The sequence below is a fragment of the Vidua macroura genome, chromosome 6 (genome assembly GCF_024509145.1).
Source record: "Vidua macroura isolate BioBank_ID:100142 chromosome 6, ASM2450914v1, whole genome shotgun sequence".
Taxonomy (NCBI): domain Eukaryota; kingdom Metazoa; phylum Chordata; class Aves; order Passeriformes; family Viduidae; genus Vidua; species Vidua macroura.
In genome coordinates, this window is record NC_071576.1 from 45,808,252 (window position 1) to 45,829,324 (window position 21,073).

The window sequence follows — 21,073 nt, forward strand, 5'->3', positions numbered from 1 at the left end:
GATGCACTGTTCATACTTGGGTACTTTCCTATGGATCATCTGACCTTGTTCCTTTCCCCCATTCCCCCCCACTTGAACTAGAGAAATGTACCATGGGTGTGGGCCACCATTCCCAGAGCACTCCCACCATCCTGCGAGGTCAGACAGAGGGAAGACCTGCGACACACAGGAACTTCTGCACAATGTTTTAGAGACTCAAGTGCAGCTCTTTTGGGCCAGGCTCCTCCACAGAATCACCATGTGGTAAAAGGATGAGGCTGATGAATCCATGCAAGCTGCTCCTCATGACACTCTCCTACACCTTTACACCTTACCTCCTCTTCAGCATCCCACAAGGATCAAGTGGAAAGGCACTAAGGAGTGACATGACACCAGATGATGCTATGCCTTATTTCCAAGGATGACACTGTTAGCAAAACACAAGCATGCTACTCAGCAGCAATGATCACAGTAAAAGTTCAGGCAAGATCACTGGGGAAACCTGTATTTGACTTTGCTTTCCCAAAATCGCATCGCACCAAAGCAAAAGCACATGGCTCCCATCCTGCCCAGGACATACCCACTCCCCTCCAGTGTGTCTCTTTTTAAAAGAGTTCCCCATTTCTCTACTTCTGCTGACAGCAACCCCCAGGAACTCTACAAAGGAAGGCCATCACTTTCACATCATTGTGCCAGTGCTGTCCTACATCCCACAGCTACCTCCCCCATCCCACAGTCACCTCATTTGCCCATGAAATGGGATTAAGGTTTTTGGCTTTTCCTGTACAGGGCTGCTGCCAACAACAGTGCCACCCTGTGCTGCACACCATTTAGCTCTATGCTATCTTCCTTGACAGGGACTGCTTCAGGCACATGATGTCGATGCCCTTAGGCTCCAAACCCACCAGCAGGTTCTGATGACACTCCTCATGTTCAGCAGATATGTCACAAAATCCTAAGCTGACAGCTGCTTCATGCTGTGTTTGACCATCGGCTACACAATGATGCACACAGGACCCTGGGAGAAGCCATCCCAGCAATGGATGAGGACACAATTCCCTTTTTCCAGTGAGACTTTGATGTCCCACAAACAGGGCTGCCCCATTCCATGACAGTCCCCATGGAGCAGAGCCCAGATGTCAGCCATGAGGTGTGAGCAGAACCCTCTCTGTGGCAGAGGTAGGGGATGAGACTCAGGCTGCCGTCGCTGGGCAGGCAGCTCATGTCAGTGAAGCTGTCGGTGCTGTTCAGGCACAGCGTTGCCCACTGTCCATGTTCCCCACGTGGATGCAGTCAGTTACCTGAGTGATGATGGGTCCTGTGAAGGGGCAACACACAGGTTTCTGACCAGTGGGTTCCTTGGGATGCAGCTTTTTCTTGTTCCTCCTGAGGGATCTCTTGGAGCTGGCATGTGTTGCAGAAGGCTGAAATTGGGCTCAGAGCCCCACAACAGCAGCAAAAAGAGGGGCAAGTGATAGGAGAGCTTGGCTTGAAGGGCAGTCTGCTGGAGAAGGAAGGGGAGGAGAAGAGGTGGATCTGTGGGCCTGCATCAGGGACACTATGTTGTGGATTGCCCCTCTGTTCTCAGCCTCTTCCATCTGCCAAACAGTATAAAGAAAAGGACTGGTGAGACCACAAAAACTCATCTCCCCAGCTGCACGAGCAAGGAGACATGCAGACCAATCTTGCTGAAGCAGTCATTGCCTCTTGCTGAGGGTGCTAAGTAGATTGACCAGGGTATCTTGCCAGTTGCAGGACTATGAACACCACATCCCCACCCTTCTCTTCATTCACTTCACTTTAATAGTCAACAACTTTGGATAAGTGCCTGTAGGAACAACAACTCCCTATGGACACACATAAGTACTCACACATGGCTGCTTTTGATAGAAACACTGGCCTTGAAGAGAAACAAGGCATTTTAATGATCCCTTCCACTCCAAAGGGACACTCTTTGGTGTGGGCTTCCAGAGAGTTTGCAGCTCACTGCAAGCTAGAGCCTGGAGGAAGGGCGGCATTTCAAAATGAAAACACAACAGGGTGAAGAGAGGCTTCAGGGAGAGGGCAAAAACCAGAAAACTCCTCTGGATGAAGTCCCTTCTGACCATGGTAGCACACAGGGGCTTCAGTCTCCAGTGATGGAGCGTCTGTGTTTCTAGCCAGGATCACTTGGTTCCCAGCATAGCCCTGGGCACAAACCTCACAGGACCAGAAGCCTTGGACTCTTCCACAGTGTGGCACTTCCTCCATGACTCCAGGCTGAGTTGGCAGCCCCCTGGAAAGTGAAGACCTCTGACAAGCACTGGTCCATGCCCAGGCCTTCAGCATTTAATGTGTACAGGAGGTGATCCCTCTGGAATTTCCACCCAGCTTGCCCCTGGATAGTATTACCGAAGTGACCCAACACCTGATCACAATCCTTCATGTGTATGCACATCCTCAGAGCCTGGTTAAGACAGGGTATGACACAGAACGTGTCTGGAGAACAAGCTGAGACCTCTGTGTGCTCAAATGAGTAAGGCCGAAACACGTCTTTGCTCTCAAAAGGTCTTTCAGGCTCTCTGTGCCAAGACAAAGCAGCAGCAAGAACATGATGTTAGTTACAAAAAAGGCCATAGAGCTCAAGGAAAACTGATAAATCACAAAGTTTTTCTCTCCCCAAGGTCAGCAATTGCTCTACAAACCAGTAGCCATGCAAGGAATGATTCTCCAGAATTTATCCATTCCAAGCACACTGGCTTTTTGTAAATGCTGTATGACCCCAGACACCTCATTTTACAAAAAAAAAAGCTGTTAGCTGCAAAGACCCTTGGCAGCCTCACCTACCTGCACACATTGAGAAAGCCTTGGGAGAAGACAGCTGCAAGGAGATGGGCCTCTGGAAGCTCTACTAGAGGTGCTTCTCATTCAGGTTTGGCAATGGAGGGGATGAGCTCAGAGTAGGAGAGGGCTGCACCAGGAAAACTCAACACCCAACCCCACTGAGCATCTCTCAAGAACATCCCCAAAGCCAATTAATTCACAGAGTATCTGCCTTCTTTTATGAAGGCAGGCCTGAGTTTAGCACATGTGCAGAAGTTGGGAGTGGTGTGAGATGAGTGCATCCAAAGCAGAGAAACCTTCAGCAGAGGCCTCTGCAGGTATGAACACATCCTTTGTCACATCCAGAGTGAACACCAAAGCCAAGTGTTTTAACTGGATTGTGTTAAGTGAAAACCTTCATGCCAAGATTCAGGCTTCTAGGTCTAAACTGCTCTGACTTGTATGTAAAAGTTAAGAGGAAAATGCTCTATATCCAGGGCAAAACCAGATGCCAACTAGGCTGGTTTCCACATGAGACAGCCACCTCTTTTATGGGCACTGGGCTCTTCACCAGCTCTTCCAAGGGGGCAATGTTTCTTTTACTAAGTCAACAATGACTGATTCACAACTCAAACTGCCCATTTCCCACAGAGAGCTTTTCAGGCTCAGACAAGGACATCTGCAATGCCCATGCTCACAAGCAGGGTGATGAAACACTTGTTTGCAAACCCACCATCTTCCCAGATGCTGCTTACAGAATGTAAAATATGATATGGTTGTTTGCAGGTCAAGGCCTCTTTTCAGCTCAGTTAAACTCCTCTTCCTAACTGACTCTGTGCTTGTTTCTCCAACTGAGTGGCAATAAGTGCCTGCAGGGTTTTCATAAGCTCTCTGTGAAGTCAGCAAAGCTGGTTGAGAAATTCCCATCTTGTTGACATGCAACAAGTAATCACTGATGGGTACCCATTCACCCAGAACGCTGAACTTCTTCAGGGAGCACTTTTTGCCCAGCAGTATGAAAGCTATGCAATCCTCATGCTGCTTCTCCTTTGGTTCCATCCTACCCAGACCTGAAATATGGAAAAATGAGAAGTCTGTTTTTTCCAAGTCTGCCCACAAAGTTCAAATCTGAACTTTGGGAAGCAGCTCTGTGCACCCATTATTACTCCTGTTTCTCAGACTGGACTGTCTGGGGCTTCTACCCCTCCCTTCCTGCCCATGGCAGGGCAAGGTGCATTGAGATGTAAAGTGGTCCAAACAATATTTCTGTATCCAGAAGAAAAACAAGCCCAACCAGGGGCAGGAACACTCCCACACACAAGAGTCCCAGCAGCAGTCAGAGTAGGGGAAAGGGGCTGGGAAAAGGGAGGAAGAAAAAGGGGAGAAAAGCATAGGAGAATGAAGATAGAGAAAGGGAACTAGGGATAAGGATCCAGGAGCTGGAGCTTTTAAAAAATAAGCCCATCCATGACATAAGTATATCTTTTGCTCATAAAATTGTAAGGCATAAAGATGCTAGCTAAGGAATATTTATAAGGCAGGCATGCTTGCTCCTAGTGAGAAGAGCTTAGATGCTCTCCAGCTCTCAAAAACTTTAAGACTAGCCAAAAAATCTGTGGCTGGAGGACAGCCAGCCCATACCCAGGCTGAATGATGACAGCCCATAATGATTTTTGTTTCACTGCAGACGACTGGTGACAAGCACATATGAGGCTCAGCCTTCTCCTTGTGCAGCCCTTCCCTTTGATTTCAAAAAAAAAAAAAAAAAATCACTGAATGAGGGAATAATTAACTTTGGGAGGGACTTCTGGAGGTCAGAAATCTTGGATCTGGATGTAAATAATTGAGATTATAAATCTTAATAACAAACACCTCAATTTTCAGTGCTTCTTGTCTCTTTTATCAGACCTCTGCTTGGCCCAAGCCCTGCTTTTTGCCCTGCCGCTGACCTGCAGAGCTGCTAATTAAATGCAGAGAGACAAACTCCCCAGCCACCACCTGGGCACCTTGGATGGATTGGATACCTGCTTTTGCCCCCTTAACCACCAGCAAAACCCTCTTTGCCCCTGTGGTGCAGAATCAGGCAAGGGCTGGCTCTTGTCTCCTGGAAAAAGCCACTTAGACACTTCCAGCATTGCCACATGGCTACCAACGGGCTATGCAGCCATGAGAACGGGCTTGCACAGCATTACTGCTTTCTCTCCCTCTTGAACACGGGCTCCATCTCCAGAAGAAAAAATCTTGGCTGGTGAGGCTCTAACGGGGGCCACAGACCAGATGAAACAGAGACCCAGCTCATAGCACGTACTGCCCTGCCCTCTAGGTGCAGACACGGGAATACAGCACAGACAAAAGCTGAGGAGGAGTTGGTTCTCCCCCTCCTTTACTTCTCTTCTTTTCTCATCTTCCACCCTCCAAGTGCAGGAGGAGCATTGGTGAGGCAGAAGATGCTCAGACATCTGACTTTGATCGATGAGGGACAACCACCCCCGCCAAGGCCACAGGGAGGTGAAAAGGAGATGGCTTGCACACGAGACAGGGCTGTCTGCCTCCCTGCAAATAGACTCCCGAGCAGGCTGTGCTCATTTGGGGTGAAATAAGGCATGAAATGAAGCCCACATCCACCAGCCCTGCTTCAAACAGCTGCCAGCACATACTAAGAGGATCCTGCCAGAGGAGGAGAGTGCTAAAAGCCATGCTGTAAGCACACAAGGCTTACTGAGAAGGAGAAATGATGACAGAGGAAAAAAGCAGCCTTGGTGGTGCATTAAAAACTGGAGCTGGGTGGAGAACATCCCCACCTGCTCGCCTCTCCCTCCTGAGCAAACAACTCGGTTTGCTGAGTTTTACTGCACAAAGGCTCACTCCAGGTTGCCCAGAGCCAGCCCAGCTGGGTGCTCACTCCTGCATTCCCCAGCCTTTCCCCTAAAAGCACCATGGGCTTCCCTCTCCAGCTCTGCTCACCCAGCACTATGCTGGCGATCCAGGCACTGAGCAAGGCCAGAGCTGGAGAGAGAAGGGGCAGGCACTGGTATGGGGAGTAACATTTCTCAGGGAGGGGCTGTCTCTGCACCTTCTTCAACTGCATCTGTTTTGGGACTAATATGTACATACTTTTATGCCCAGTGCCATAAATTATGCAGTGAACCTCAAGGCTATGACTTCAAAATAAGAGGACTGGAAAAAGCACACACACACACAAAAAATAAGAACTGCAAGTTCCAAAAGCCCTTTCTGGATGCTGCATAGCCCTAAATCACCACAACAGCATCACCAAAAACCAACCTGGCAATAGATTTGGAACTGCAAACCCAATTCAGAGATGTTTCCTTCTGCACAGCCTGTTCTAGGCTGATTCTAATGTTGAGACTGAAGGCTGAGGCTTTAAAATATCCCTTTACAAGTCTTTCTCAGGTGACTGATTTCCTCGTCTATCTCATTAGCGGCTGCCAGCAGATGCTGTTTCCCCAGCAGAAGCCACACTTCACTTGTTACAGTCATCTCAAAACCACCCTGTCATTTCTCCTCTCCTCACAGCCACAGCTAAGCCTGGAGAATACTCATCAAGAGGCAGACACAGCAGCAGCTTTTTATGGGTAAACTCAGGTCATTAATCTCTATCTAGACTTTTCATAATCTTCCTCAGCTTCATGTTTGTTTAACTCTTGGGTAGTCACTCTGTGGAGCTCTGTAGAGCTCTCAGGTAATCACAAATTAACTGCTTTTTAATATTAATAGCTTTTCATTAATGTGCCAGGCTCTCTCCCCTCCAGAGTCCAGGCAATAGCTATTAGCACTGAGCCTGCAGCTCCCTGTGGTGAAAAGGATTTTCTTCTTTGGGGCCAAAATTCCACAGCATGAGCCCAGATCTTGTGTTCTGCGGCTGTTTTGTAGCAGAAGGATTTTAGAACAGGAGCAATTCCCAGTGCAGGGAGCTTCCTCCTGCAGATGGCTCACAGAAGCTGCTCTGGAGTCACCCCAAACTGCAGCATACTCAAGGGCATGTAGCAGCACCACTCCGATGCCCTCATCCTTCTAGGAGAGATCTTTGCTTACATAGCCCCAACATCAATGCCCCACAAAGCAGGGTGGGGCAGGACATGTGGCCACAAAAAACCTCCCAGATTAAACATGAAACCTGTCCAGAAGAGACGTGACGGCTGCAAGCCAGCCTTTACCAGGGTGGTGTGATCACAGTGTGAAAGCAAGAGCCTCAGCCCCTCCACCCTGGCAGGACCTCTAGGTGCCAGAGGTGCAAACCTTGCTGTGCCACTCCTGTAGGACCATGTGAGGTGAAAGGAGCTGACACTATGCATCTTCATCTGTGTGGTGCATGGGGATGGCCACTGGTGAGTCCCAGAGCCTGAGTCACATTTTAGTGTGCACAAATCATCATGGGCTGAGAACGGGGTAAGTGTGAAGCCACATTGCTTCTCATTTAGCCTCTAGCCAGGACACAGAGCACACATTAGAGAGGCACTAAAGAGCTAGTTCGACATCTCCAACACCTTCCTCATCCTCCTGTATTCCTTCTCTCAAGCCTCTTATGTTCTTCATTATCTTGGTCTTGTTTAAAAGCCTTCACAGGAAACATGAACACACTTCTCACCAAGTTATTCACAACTAAAGAAACTTCCCACCCATGCCACCAGCACATTAACACTCTGCTTTATAAATATCAGTGGACTCGGTTTTGCATGAGCCTGAAGCTCTGTGTATTTCCCCCCCACCCCAGACCATTAGCAGTTGGGATGAGCTGGTTCCTGTGCCCTTGACATCCCCACTAGCACCCTCTGCTCCATGTCCAACCTTGCCCTTGGATGCCAAGCTGCCCTGTCCCAGGTGCAACATAGAGCACGAGCTGCACCAGCAGCCAGATGATATCTTGGCCAGAAGGAGTCCCAGTCCCCTCTGTGCTGACAATGAGCTGGGACCAACATGTCTAGAGCTTGCTAAGCAGAAGCCCCTCACTCTTGCACAAGCCCACCATCCTGCTCCCTGGGTGGAGAAGGAGACCCCTCACTATCTGGAGTGCAGGGGCAGCTTGAGGTGGGACTTCAGTCCCAGGGCTTTGTCCACCACCTCCGGGGGCTGCAGGATGTGCCACTGGACGAGGGGCCGGCATGGGTTGGACAGCATGTCGGACCAGTGCCGCAGCTGGTTGCCTGTAGCTCGGCAGCCCACGAAGAGTTTGCCAATGGGCTCATTTTTGGTCACTTTGTCATGATCCCAGACAGAGATGACCACGTCCACATTCTGGGGGGGACACAAGAAAGAGGGTCAGTGGGAAGAAGTCTGCTGCAGTGGGGACCTGCTCAGGGAACTTCAGGGAAACCCACCTGGATCTGACTGAAAGGCACCTCAAAAACAAACACCTCGTTGAAGTAAGGGCTTAAGGTGTTTTTCTTCACACTTGTCCTTTTTTTCTTCCATTTCTTTCTGTTCAGTATGAGATGCACCTTGACAAAAGGATCTGAAGAGAGAGAGGGCACATCTTGCACAAGTGACAGTTTTTGACTGAAGAACTCAGCCACAAAACAGCTTTCCTGAGCCATTCCCAAGGAGACCATGGCATCCCACTTGTCACTACTCATGGTGAGACAGCCATCTCAGAGCTCACTTCCTCCTGCCAAGCTCCCTGTACAATCCAGCCATGACATCTCCTCCTGGGAGATACCTCCAGTACGGCCCAAAGCTGGAGTATCTGTGCTGCGGGAGGCTGGGAGTCAGCCAAGGGGTGATATATGGTGGTCGCAGCAGGAAGCAGGTCTTAACACCAAGAGTTTTCAAGGCTTTGCAGCTCTTGGTGCCACCACTGAGGCCTGGGCAGGAGTAAGAAGGTCTGAGCACAAGCAGCCCCCACTGACCTGAGAGTCCATCCGAGTCCATCCGCTTCAGCTGCTTGGCTTCCAGGATGAGCACTGTCAGCTTGCCAGTGCTGGGGACGTAGCGCAGCGAGAAGCAGATCTCACCCAGATGCTCTTCCTGATAGAGAGATGCCACTAATTAGTACCAGGCAGAGGAGCCAGCTCACCTGAGGCTGGAGCACCAGACTGGCCCCAGATTTCCTGAGTCACCCCCACACTCATGCTTGCCCCTAAGGGCTTGCTGCTTGGAGCAGTGGTAAGCCAAGCAACTCCCTCCCAGCAGTTTCCCACCCACCAGGACCAACCTCCACTTTACTGGCCACCGCCAGGTCACTCCACTGCTCGATGACATGCTGCAGGTTGACACTGGCCAGGGGCAGCCGAACCTCACCAATGATATCATGCTTGGAAAAGCGGTTGAAGTCATAGATCTGCATCACCAGCGTGGATTTAGACACCTCAGCCTGGGGTACCTGCAGGACAGGATCCAAAAGCCTGGACTCACTCCTCAGTGGCAGCCCTGCCCCATGAGGGTATTCGTCTCTCACATTTCCCAGTCCTGACTGCACAAGCAACTCCCAGTCTGGAGAGTTTTTTGCCCAGGGAGCAGTGTCTATGCAACACTCTTGATGGGATCAAAAAAACATCATTGGCTTTGGTTTGTACCTGGAAAGTGAAGGTCTCATTGAAGATGGGGTTCAGGGTCTTGCGGTAAACCTTGGTCTCATATCTCTTCTTCATATCAGACATTAGGTAGACAATCACATATGGGTCAGATGTGCCTCCACTGTCCATGGCCTTCAGCTCAGCTGCCTGCTTCACGCCAACTTTCAGCTGGAGAAGAGTGAGGCACAAGGTCACTGGGTGGAGAAGGATAGGGTCAGACAGCTGGGGGCTCAGTGGGAAGTGAGTGCAACAGTGAGGAACACCTTGACACCATGCAGGCATGAGAGCTAGTGGGCTGCAGGCAGGTGGAAGAAGGCACATCCACCTCAGTGAGCAGCAAAAAGTGACCATGCAAGAGCATGGCTTTTTCCCTGCTGTGCCATGGCCATGAGCATCCCCACCTCCTGCATGCGGAAGTTGTACTCCAGGGAGTACTGCAGCTTTCCTCGCCGCTTCTGCTCTACTTCCCACTCCAGGTCCTCCATCTCAGGCTGGACCTGTGGCAGAGAGCAACACTCAGCCATGTCTCTGCCATGCTGTGCTCCCACCATCCCTGGGGCTGGGCAGTGCAGCAGCAAACCCCTCAGAGGGGAGGGAGGTGGGATTGAGGGGAAGGCAGGACGCACAAGGTTGATCGTGGTGGAGTTGCTGATGGTGCACAAGCCGATTCTTTCCTTCTTCTTGGGCCTCCTCTTTGTACAACAGCACTTGACAATGCAGATGAGGAAGAGAAGGAGGAGAATGGCCCCTGCCACAGCCACGGTGATGAGCGTCCATTTGGGTACTGGTGTGATGTTCAGGGAGCGGAGTTGGATAGAAGAATTAAAACCAAGCAAAACATACAGAGTGCATTTAAACCTCTTCTCGGTGCTTCAGCATTAAGGAGTTGTACTTTCAAAATTGCCCCTAGAATCCTGGACAGGCCCCATGCAGGGAGACCGAGGCTGAAAACCATTCCCCAAATGGGTAGCAAAGATATCCTCTGCTCCTGAAGTAGTGTGGTACTACTCTGCAGTAATCCCACCCTGATGGAGCCCACTAGAAAATGGAATTGAAGGGAGAGTGAAGTGAATACACAGCCTCAGAGTCCAGCAGCCCTACCAGGTAATGCTGCCTGGGAGAGGAGGGCAAAAGACACCATACTCACACGGGATCCAGCTAAGCCATCTGTCCAGGGAGCCTGGCCAAGCTGTGGTGGTGATGCTGGTGTGTGGGGAGGCTGTAGTCCTGCCTTTCCTGGCTGCCACTGCCATGGCTAATCTGGGGTGAACTGGGAACACAGGCAAAATTAACAGGGTGGGGATTTCCTCTCTGGTAGCACTGTGCTGCCCGTAGCCCAGGGCTCTAATGAGAGCAAACACAATTAAAATATATAGCTCAGGTGTGGAAAGCAATTAGAGACTGGCCACATTGACAATGAGATGTGAAATGGAGCGGGAGGGAGCTGCTGGCAGGGAGGGCTCTGTGCTAGCCAGCCCCTCCCATACAGCCTTCTCCTTCATATCTTTGCAAGTCTGCCTGCTGAAAGTGGAGAGGTAGGGGGTGTTTTGAGGAAGTTTTGAGAAGAGGAATCACTTGGCTGTAGGGGACAAAAACCAAGAGCTATTTTGTGCTGGCTCCTCCCCGGCCAGGCAGAGTGAGCTGAAAGGTTTGCTCAGCTCCAGGAAAGCCCCATCATCAGCTAACACCCCTTTTTGGCCATTTTCCCTCCTGTCGCAGGGCTGAGGAGCAGTAAGGTTGGCTTCTGGGCTCGCAACAGGGCCTGGTGCCCTCCTTGCCGGTGGCAGTGCTGCCACCAGGCTGGGGCCACACCGGCTCAGAATCTTTCGGTGAGCTTGGCCTATGCACGTGGGCAATGCTGACACAGCCTGAGGGAAGGCTTCAGATTTAAAGCAGGATGATTTTACAGCGTTGCTTTCCCCACGGCAAAGCTCTTATTCTAGCATGAATACTTCCTCATAGCCAAATTCCTTTTGCATCAGCGGGACAGGTGTGCCCAGAGCCGTGCTGCATGGTGAGCGGGTCTGCAACCACCACAGCACAGGTGGCACCCAGCCCCGGTGCCCGGGCTGGCAGGTATGTGCCTGTGGCTGCCAGCCTCCTCCCCTGCATTCCAGTGGGTGCCTGCTCAAGCAGCCAACTCCACCTCACTCTGCCTGCACCCTGCCCACACTCTGCCCATCCCAAGGTTCTCCTTGCATGGGGATCTTCCTGGGGAGGAGGAAACCACGTCTGAACTTCCCTTTGCTGAGCCTGCAAAGCCAGCAAGCAGCCTTTCTTTTTCCAGCAGTGTACTTTGCTGCATGTGGGCAGGGGGCTGGAGAGATGTGGGAATTGCTGTCAGCCCTGTGGCGTCATTGCTGGGACAATGAGGTGCGGGTTAAATTACTTGTCCAGGGCCACCTGGGACTTCTGTGTCATTGGACACCCAAAGCATCACTCAGGTATTTTAGAGATGCCAGGCTGCAGCTTTGGAGTGAGCAGTGGACAGGATAGCACAGGCAAGCAGGCATCCATCCAGCACACAATTAGGAGTGCCAGTACATTTTGCCTGCCACAGGCTGTGTCACATTAGTCTAACATTGACCCTGGTTTAAAAAAAAGCCTTTATCCCAACCCCAAAGAATGAACCGAGCCACCACCTTGGGAACGATGGGGACTGGGCTGGACTGTGTGCTGCGGTCTGGCACAGGAGACATAGTCTCAATGGGCAGTCTACTGGGAGCATCGAGCATCCATATTCCTGAAAAAGGGGCTGGGGGAACCCTGACTCTTGCTCCCACCCTGTGCTGACTGGGTTCCCAAATCCAGACTTACCAACAAGTATCCTTCCCAGCATCAGCCTCCCCTCCGGGCTGCGCAGGCTCCAGTCAAGCCACCACATGTGGCAGGGGCATGCTGTGGTCTGAGATGGGAGCCCACCAAGCACGCAGCTGAGGGTGCAGAAGGGATGGTGGCTGCACTGCACAGCTGAAACTGGAAAGTCTGCTTTGCCAGCTCAGAAGCCGGGTGGCCCCAGCAGCTCTGCTGGCCCCACCTCGCTGCTGACCCAAGCAGTGTTCATGCAGGCGAAAAGCCAGCGGGGAACTCCCTGCTGGACCGGGAAGCAAAACCTGCCCTCCTGCCTGCAAGAGGCTGGAGGGCATTGCTGCCCAGCTCCATGCACTGGGAAATTTGCTTCTCCAAGTTATCCCTGCAGCGATGCTGGGCTGGACTGTGTGGCTGCAGGCACTTAGCAGAAGGGAATGGACACTTTCAAGGGGATGGGTTCATGACTGCATCCATCCCTGGTGAGCTCTGCACTTGAGAAGCCCAACTCCTTGGCCCACAGGGCATGCACAGTGTGAGGGCCTGCAAAACATGTGTGTGGATGAACAGGAATGCTCTGCTGCAACATGGCAGGGAGGACAGACAGGACAAGGGGATACCGCTTGGGTGGTTTCATCCTCCAGCACCAACAGCAGCACCAGACACACAGCCAGAAGCAACTTCACAGACTTCAGCTGCATTAAATTTATGCTTGTAAACTTCTTCCCTTGTTGCCAATTCAGCAAAGTCTGCCCAAAACCTGCCTTATTGCCACGTAAATTTGGGGTGGTGTCAGCAGCAGGGAGCAATACCGCAAAACTGCCAGTGTCTAGTGGCTGATGTAGTGATGGGAGGAGATGCCCAGAAACCAGACCTGTCCCAGCTCTGTCCCACCACCCTAATTCACCAGTCCTTCCAGATTTTCACATGGCCACAAAGGCGTTCCACAGCAAGTGCCTAGCCACAGCTAGGACTATCCCTCAGCCACCCAAAAAAATAGCCACACTCACAAGGGCCTTGCACTTCTGCTGCTCAGAAAAGCACCATATCCAGGAGCAGGAGATGCAGGAATGATGCTGCAGCAAACCTCTGGGGGAACTTTCTGCTCTAAATTGGAAATCCCAAGGGATGCACAAGAGAAATGCATTATGAGGATGGGGGAATAGGGAATATTAAAATCCTCCAGGGAAAGGGGGTCTGCATATGCACATAAAAGCTGAGCACACAAGTAGCCTTTTCAGCAGGTTGTTTGCTAGAGACAGCTAAAAGAGAAGAGATTCAGATCTTAGGAAGAAATTCTTTACTCAGAGGGTAATGAGGCACTGGAACACATTGCCCAAAGAAGTTGTGGCCTCATCCCTGGAAGGCCAGGATGGATGGGGCTCTGAGCAAGCTCATCTGGTGCATGGCATCCCTGCCCATGGTGGAAGGGGTTGGAACTAAATGATCTTTAGGACCCTTCCAACCAAAATCATTCTGTGATTCTATGATCTCAGTGAGACCAAGCTGCACAGGACCCTGGTGGCTTCCCACATTTTGGGAGGAGATTTGGTGATCCTGGTGATAGCCTGGTGTCATGCAAGGGGACAAGTGCTCAGCCTTAGTGCAGGTGAGTTTGGTCTCATTGGCAAGAGCCAGGCTGGGCAGGCTGCTGCAATGGAACTTGTTCCAGTAGCAAGGCAAAGGAAAAGCTGCAGGATGGTCCTGTGTCAGCCCCCCTCTCGTCATCCTCTCCCCACCACATCCCCGACAGTCACATTCTTGGACAGAAAAGGGGTGTTGAACTATCTTGGCACCATGAGCCCCACAGGGCTGGGTGCCACACAGCCTACCCAGAAAAGTAAAATCCTAGCCCCAAAATCAACCCTGCCCAGGACAGCATGTGAGACAGGGCTTTCAGAAAATTAGGGAAAAGAGACCCAAAACCATTAGAGTAAAATTGCAAACGAGCTGCACCCAGCCACACTCTGCACCTGCCTTTGCTCCCGGCATCCCTGCATACGCCACGAGTCACTCTCGACCAGGTACCCCTATTTTTTTCGGTCAAAAATACAACCATTCAGGGGCTGGGAAATGAGAGGACTAGAGACACGCTATAAATACTCCAGCTGCAGAAATAAGACATCACGGCTTGTGGACAGCGATCAGCCACTAAGCACAAGCACCCAGAGGGCTCCGGAAGCAGGAACAGCGCCGATTCCCCTCCGCAGGGTGACCCCGGCTGTGACCGAAGCTAGGCCTAGGTGACCGTGATCCTGTGCAATGCCAGCTGGGAAATGCAGTCTGGCCCGGGCACGACGCCAACCAGCTGGCTGCCTACAAATCCCGGCTCCCGCCTGGTTCCTGCAGCTCGGGCGGGGGAAATGTAAACAGCGGCGCCTTGGGCAGGGTGGGGATGCTGCCGCTGGACGGGCTTTGCCGGGGAGCAGAGGCAGCGCTCGCGGTGAGTGTGGGCTTTTCTCTCTAGCAGAACCCTGTCTGTGTGCAGGGCGTAACATCTGCTCCCTGCTAGGCAGCCGTAGGAAGAGCTGCGGGGACCAGCAGCGCCCGTCTGGAATGTTTTCCTGCGGTTTCGCAGCGAGGCGTGTGCCTGTGCAGATCCGTGTGTCTGATGCGAACAGCGCTGCGGGTTATCGGGGCAGGGAGATGGAAAGGAGAAGTGGAGCTTGGTTTGCAGTGCTTGGAAGAGCGAAGCAGAAATTAGAGGTGGATTCTCCCACCAGGAAGGGCTGTTCAGCTCCGTTGCCTCCTTGCATTTAATTTTGACTTTCAGAGAATACTTGGCTGGGATTATGTCAGAGGAAAGCTTCTGCCTGCACAGCTGGGGTGGTGTTTGCCACCCTCTCTGGCAGGAGACCCCTTCCCAGCATGGGGTGGAGGAAGCAGAGGGATGCTCAGCATCTCCTGGCTTTCCAGGCAGCCCTGGCTGGGGCAATAGCCCTGCTGCAGGACTTTCTACTCCTCGGGCAGTCGGGGAGTGCACTGAGCCCCCCATGGCAAGGCTGTGGCTCTCAAGGCTGGCATCAGCCAAGTGTGTTGCCTACTGGCCCAGGCAACATTTTGTAGTCCCTGAACAATAAACATTAATTAAATAAAACTGGGGCAAAAGACAGGTCTCTGTGGAGACCCTGACTTGTCCTTTACACTGCATGTTGGCTTTGCTCTTCACTTGCCCAGCCTCCATTCCAATAACCAGGTAGGGCCTGTCTGGCTCACAGGGCTATGGAGGGGCAGACCAACCCCATCGCAGGGGTCTCAGCCTTTATGCAAGCCCTCACCACACACTTCTACTTTCTCTGGCCTTTTACAGCTGCAAATGAGCTGCTGATGGAGTGAACTCCTTCATTTGTAGATACAAATTCACTATTCAAGCAAAAGTGGCAAAAAGGTTGTGAACTAGAAACCTACCTATAAGATCTAACCTACTGTGGCTTTTAAAGACAGCCTTATTTTGCTTGGAAAAGAGCTCTAAACATCTTTCAGCAGTTCCGCACAGAGTTTTTCTCTTTGAGAAAAACGAAAGCAGTGATCTGTGTTTGAAAAGCCACTTTTCCATCACATTTAGTTGGAACTACTAGAACAGTTTTTCTTGGCACAAAGCTGCTGTCGGCACAAACAGGTTCATTTGGGCTGCTGTACTTGGTGTGTAGGATGTTTCCTGTCTCCTTTCCACTCTTCCTCCTCTCAAGAATGAATATAGATTGGCTACATTATAATCTGCCCGTTTAATTTTATATTTTCTCTTAAAGGCTGAGAGTTGAAGATGGCAGAGCTGGAAAGCACAGTCATAAACACCAATGTAAAACAGGTAAAAGGCTGTCCATTGCAAAACACACATGCTGTATTTCCAAACTAAGTTTTGAAATGCCACCACAGAAGAGAACACACCACAGCCCAGAACTGTGGTGGCCTGGATTGCTCATGCCTGGGTTTCAGCAGAAGTGGCTGTCCCACGGCTGCTGGGCACCTGGTCCCCGTGAAGTCCACGTAATTTCCAGTTGCTTGGACTGGGCACATACATTTGCTCACACTTAAATTTTAGAGCAGCCAGGGAGAAAGCAGCAGCTTCTCTACATACACAGAGACTTCATTCAACTGTCCAGAACAGACAAAACCAAAGGGTAGTACCACCAGTATGTGCAGAGAAACCCAGCATAACCAGATGACTGTGGCTGTGCTGTCCCCACAGAGAACAAAATTATGGAGCAATCCCCTCTGTGTGAGCTGTGCTTGGAGCGTGTGGCACTTATCAGACATGTTAGGGTTTCACAACTGCCAGCCCCATCCTTGGTAGCCTGAAAATGAAGACTGGGTGTGGTATCTCTGGCATTGGGAACTGTGACACAGGGGTGATACCTCCAGCACCCAACCCTACCACTCTGGTTGGTGCTCCTGCTCGCCCCACCTCTGTGAGCTCCTTCTCTGCTGTCCCCTGACTCCTCTTTCTTCCTTGTCCTGCAGAAAGACCCCAGCACAGCACTGGTCATTGCTGTGACCACCAGAGCCATCTTCAACCTGGAGGAGGAGCACAAGCTCTTCCTGGAAAAGGGCAAGGAGGAGTACACGAGGCACCAGCAGGCCAACCAGGACAAGCCCCTGCCACCAGGCACAGCCTTTGCCTTCATCCAGGTGAGCCCCACACATGTCTAGGGGCAAATGCAGACACTGGCAGGATGGGGTAAAAGCTCAGCTTTCCCAGCTTTAAGTCTCAACTCCCATCACGGGGTGTAGTTATGCTTGTGCTGATCTCTTGGTCTCATTGCAGAGCATTGAGACCTGTGCTTCTGACCAGTCCATCTCCCACTGGCTTCTCCAGGATGGTTGCTCTGTCTGGCTCTCCATAACATGCCAGCCTTGCCATAGCTGACAGATGCAGCACAAACCACTAACCTTAACTGCAAAAGAACCCCTGCAAAGGTACTGCAGTGATGCCTCTTTAAAAGAGTCCCATCTCCTCCCAGGCAGTGCAGTATGTTAACAAGAAGATCCTGGAGAACAACCCAGCAGAGAGGGACCTCTTTGACATCCTGGTGGTCTCCAACAACAACCCAGAGAGCAGCGTGCGCATCATCAACAGCGCCAAGCACTACGGTAAGGGGGACCCATCCCTGGCAGTGCCTGATGCCCCTGGGAGGCTGCAGAGCAGATCAGGCACCACAGTGGATCATCAGTGGCGAACAGAGAGCCAAGGGATACAAGGGGAAGTGGGGAAGGGGTTTTCTTTGAGCCCAGCTCCCCTCAGCCATATCTTTCACACCAGGAAATCTGGCAGCATTTTGCACAGCCTGGCCATGTTCAGGCAGGTACTGAAAATAAAAAAAGTTGTTTAAAACAGCCACCCTAAATCCCAGAGTGCTGTCAGGAGGAATGCTCATTTAAGGGAGGGATGGAGGGAATATTTACCTGCACTCTGCAGTTTTATAGGAGCAACAACAGGTCAAGAAGATGCAGCAAGAACACAGGCATTGGGAAATCCATTGCCCTGTGCTCTTGCAGCAAAGCACACCGAGACACAGGGAGGGAGTGAGGGGCTGTGAGGAGAATGTTGCTCCATGAGACTTCACTCACATCCTTTGTCCTGAAGGCCTGGAGATCTCCAAGTTCTGCTTCGTCAGTGATGAGGACTCTACACAGTACCTGAAGTCCCACAGCGTCAAGCTGTTCCTCTCAGGTGACAGGACAGATGTCTGCAATGCCCTCCAGAGAGGTACATTCTCCCCTCCATCCCACGTCCCCAAACCCACCACAGTTTTTCCAAGCAGCTCATTACCAAGAGACAACACCAGAGCCTGTGATTTCACAGGGATGAGGGATGAATGGCACATTGATTACCAGTACAGTCCTGAACAGTTCAATCTCCTTTTCTGTCCTCACCAGTAGCATGCAAACACACCAAGCTTGCTCAGATGCCCTCACAAGTCACTGAGTGCATTATGCATCATTCTGAAAACAGCTCTGCCATGGGCTGGTCATTCTCTGCCTGACATTTAAGCCTTTCTAACCAAAAATGCAATTCCATTCATCAATGAGAGTTTATCAGTGATTCCCAGGACTTTGTGAGGATGCCATAGAAATTTGCTGTTTTGGTACATGCAGAGTTACTGTGTGCTTGGTGATAGATGTAAGCACATGCCTGACCTCAATCAGAGGCAGTGCAGTCTCCCCAGCTCCTCTAATGGGGTTAATCACCTTCTTATTAATTCACTTGGGTACCAGCACATCAGCTGGCGACCATCCTTCAAGGTCAGGAGCAAGCCATGTGCAACCTGGACTTTCCTTCATTACACAGCACATTCCTGGAACCTCCTTGAGAGAATCATTGCCCTGACAAGTGTCTCCCATCTGGGAGCCTGGGTCCACATATGAGGGGGGACAGGGAGCAGCTTGTAGGAAGAGACTGTAATTAAGCCAATTACCACAATCAATGGAGATGCCAGCCCGTATTATTCACACCACAGAGTGCTAAATCTGAGCAATAAAGATTGAGGCTTGGCAGGGTGAGCAAGCACCAGGACGAGGGCTGCTAATGCCTTGACAACCACCCACCATCTCTTACCACACTTTAGTATCTCCCCAGACCTCGGTTTCTGATCAGCAGCACTTTCTCAGGGGATAACACAGCCATGTGTTAGGAGTCAGGCTGGGCTGACTCCCCTAGAAAGCTCCCTGACTTGGGGGCCATGGCATGATGATGTGGGACAGGGCTGCAGCAGATGCGTGGGGAGCAGCTAGCTGTGCATGAGCTGCCCCAGGGAGGGGTGTCTCTCCTGACCCCACCTTGCTCTGCCTCACAGGGGTCTCAGCAGCGCTCGTCTTCCAGCAAGAGGTGCAGGCCCCCAGGACTCCACTCCACATGGTGTTTGACGGGGATGTTGTGTTCTTCTCCGACGAGACAGACCAGATCTTCCAGGAGCAGGGCCTGGAGGGGGCTGTGCAGTATGAGCGGGCGATGGAGACAGTCCCCATAGGAAAGGTGAGCATGCCACCTCGCTTCCATGGGCACCCACAGGCTCTGCTGTCTCTCCTGCTAGGGCTTTGGCATGAACAGTCACAAAAGCGGGAATCCTTACAGAATCCCTATGCATCCACTATTCAGTCCCTGGTGTGGGCCTGATCTGCAGTCTCACTGGAAATGGATTTGTTATCTCCTATAAATAAGCCATAAATATCTAGGATTGTGGCTAATCCCAACACCACCTTTTGTAGCTGTGACCTCTTGCTGTCCAAGTCCCTGCAGGACTCAGACCAAGAGGCACTGCTTGCTGGGATGTACCTTGCTGGTCACTTTGGGATTAGGATGAGCACCATAAGTCTCACCTTCCTCCCAAGGACCACAGTACAGAGCCCCAGTCCCAGCATTTCCTGGTCCTGGAGCCCACAGGCATTGTGTGCTCTGCAGAGCCCTGAGAAAGCCTGGGAGAGGAACAAGTGGCTTGTACAGGCAGGGTAGCTGTTTGTTGTTTCCTACACACTCCCAACTCTCTCGCTGTCCTTCCAGGGTCCCCTGAAGGCTTCTGCCATGCACCTTGGGAAGATGCGTAAGAAGTTTGGCCAGGAGAAATCCCCCATCCGCACCTACCTGGTGACAGCCCGCAGCGGCCGGGACATGGGCATCCGAGCCATCAAGACACTCCGGGAATGGGGTCTGCCCACCGACGAGGCTTTCTTCATGGATGGGGCTCCCAAAGGCCCCATCCTCGCCCAGATCCAGCCTCACATTTTCTTTGACAATAGGCTTCATAACATCCAAGGGGCCCAAAATGTGGGGGTACCCTTTGCCTGGGTCCCTTCCTGCTGCTGATGGGCTGCAGGCCAGCAGTCCTCCCTCCCAGCTACACAGGAGACTGGGTCAGTTGGAGGCAAAACTTCTGGTGGGGAAGGAAAGATCTCCTAACGTGCAGCAAGCAAATCTCAGGGAAAGGGGACAAGAGCATGGACTCCCATGCAAAGCTTGATGTATATTTCTGCTCCTAATAAGAGGTTCTCTACATCTTAGGATAAAGCCAAAAGACACAACTGCTCCAGGATGGAAGGACACCTTTGCTGTGACACTGAGGACTACACCTACCTGCCCTGTAGGACCTGGGAACTTTTCTCAAAGAAATTAGTGAAGCTAATGCCACACACGCAAGCTGCAAGAAGCAAGAAAAAAATGCTAGTTTTGGCTGTGCTCAGACAGTCTCCAAGATTGAGCAACACAGGAAGGACATCAGCCTGTTGACCTGAGTCCAGAGGAGGCAGACCAAGATGATTAAAGGGATAGAGCACCTCTCCTGTGAGGAAAGGCTGAGAGAATTGAGATTGTTCAGCCTGGAAAAGAGAAGGCTTCAGGGTAACCTAACTGTGGCCTTCCAGGACCTGAAGGGAATCTACAGGAAAGATGGAGAGTAAATACTTACAAGAGCATGTAGTGACAGGACAAGGGAGAATAGCTTCAAACTGAACAAAGACAGGTTTAGATCAGATATTAGGAAGAAATTCTTTACTGTGAGGATGATGAGGCACTGAAATAGGTTGGCCAGGGAAGTTGTGGATGCCTCATCCCTGGGAATGTCAAAGGACAGGTTGGATGGAGTTCTAAGTAACCTGGTCTAGTGAAAGGTGTCTCTGCTCACACCAGGGTGGCTGAAACTGGATGATCTTTAAGGTCTCTTCCAACCCAAACCATTCTATGATTCTATGGTTATTTATGATTTATTCCCAGGATCTCTGCCTAAAAGGGAGCCCTCAAGACCCTGCCTCACCAGACACACTCATCTTGGTTTCCTGAGGAGACTGATGTGCTAGTGAGTGCTTCAGGCAGCTCCGGATGAGCTCAGAAGAGGGAGAAAGACTTCAAAACTGTAAAGGACCTACAAACCTTTTAGAAATGGGTGCATGGGTTGAAGAAAGAAAGCCCAAGATATTCTTCCTCATAAAAGAGATTATAGCACAAGACAGCTTTCCTTAGA

The 21,073-nt window shown here is 51.3% G+C and overlaps 2 protein-coding genes across 2 annotated transcripts; one reads left to right on the forward strand and one right to left on the reverse strand.

Moving 5' to 3' along the window:
* Positions 1 to 7,640: 7,640 nt before the first annotated feature.
* On the reverse strand, positions 7,641 to 10,567 carry SYT8 (synaptotagmin 8). Its single transcript, XM_053979428.1, has 9 exons — positions 10,462 to 10,567; positions 9,941 to 10,098; positions 9,716 to 9,811; positions 9,315 to 9,482; positions 8,954 to 9,121; positions 8,649 to 8,766; positions 8,402 to 8,485; positions 8,121 to 8,254; positions 7,641 to 8,037 (listed from the first exon to the last, which is right to left on the reverse strand). Exons 1-9 carry the CDS (start codon positions 10,565 to 10,567, stop codon positions 7,804 to 7,806), a joined length of 1,266 nt encoding a protein of 421 aa, XP_053835403.1. The 3' UTR covers positions 7,641 to 7,803.
* A 3,942-nt stretch (positions 10,568 to 14,509) lies between these two features.
* Positions 14,510 to 21,073, forward strand: LOC128808396 (cytosolic 5'-nucleotidase 1A-like). The gene is made up of 7 exons (XM_053979435.1): positions 14,510 to 14,565; positions 15,872 to 15,930; positions 16,584 to 16,751; positions 17,084 to 17,213; positions 17,707 to 17,829; positions 18,917 to 19,095; positions 19,621 to 21,073. The coding sequence occupies exons 2-7, from the start codon at positions 15,886 to 15,888 to the stop codon at positions 19,921 to 19,923; spliced, it is 948 nt and encodes a 315-aa protein (XP_053835410.1). The 5' UTR covers positions 14,510 to 14,565; positions 15,872 to 15,885; the 3' UTR covers positions 19,924 to 21,073.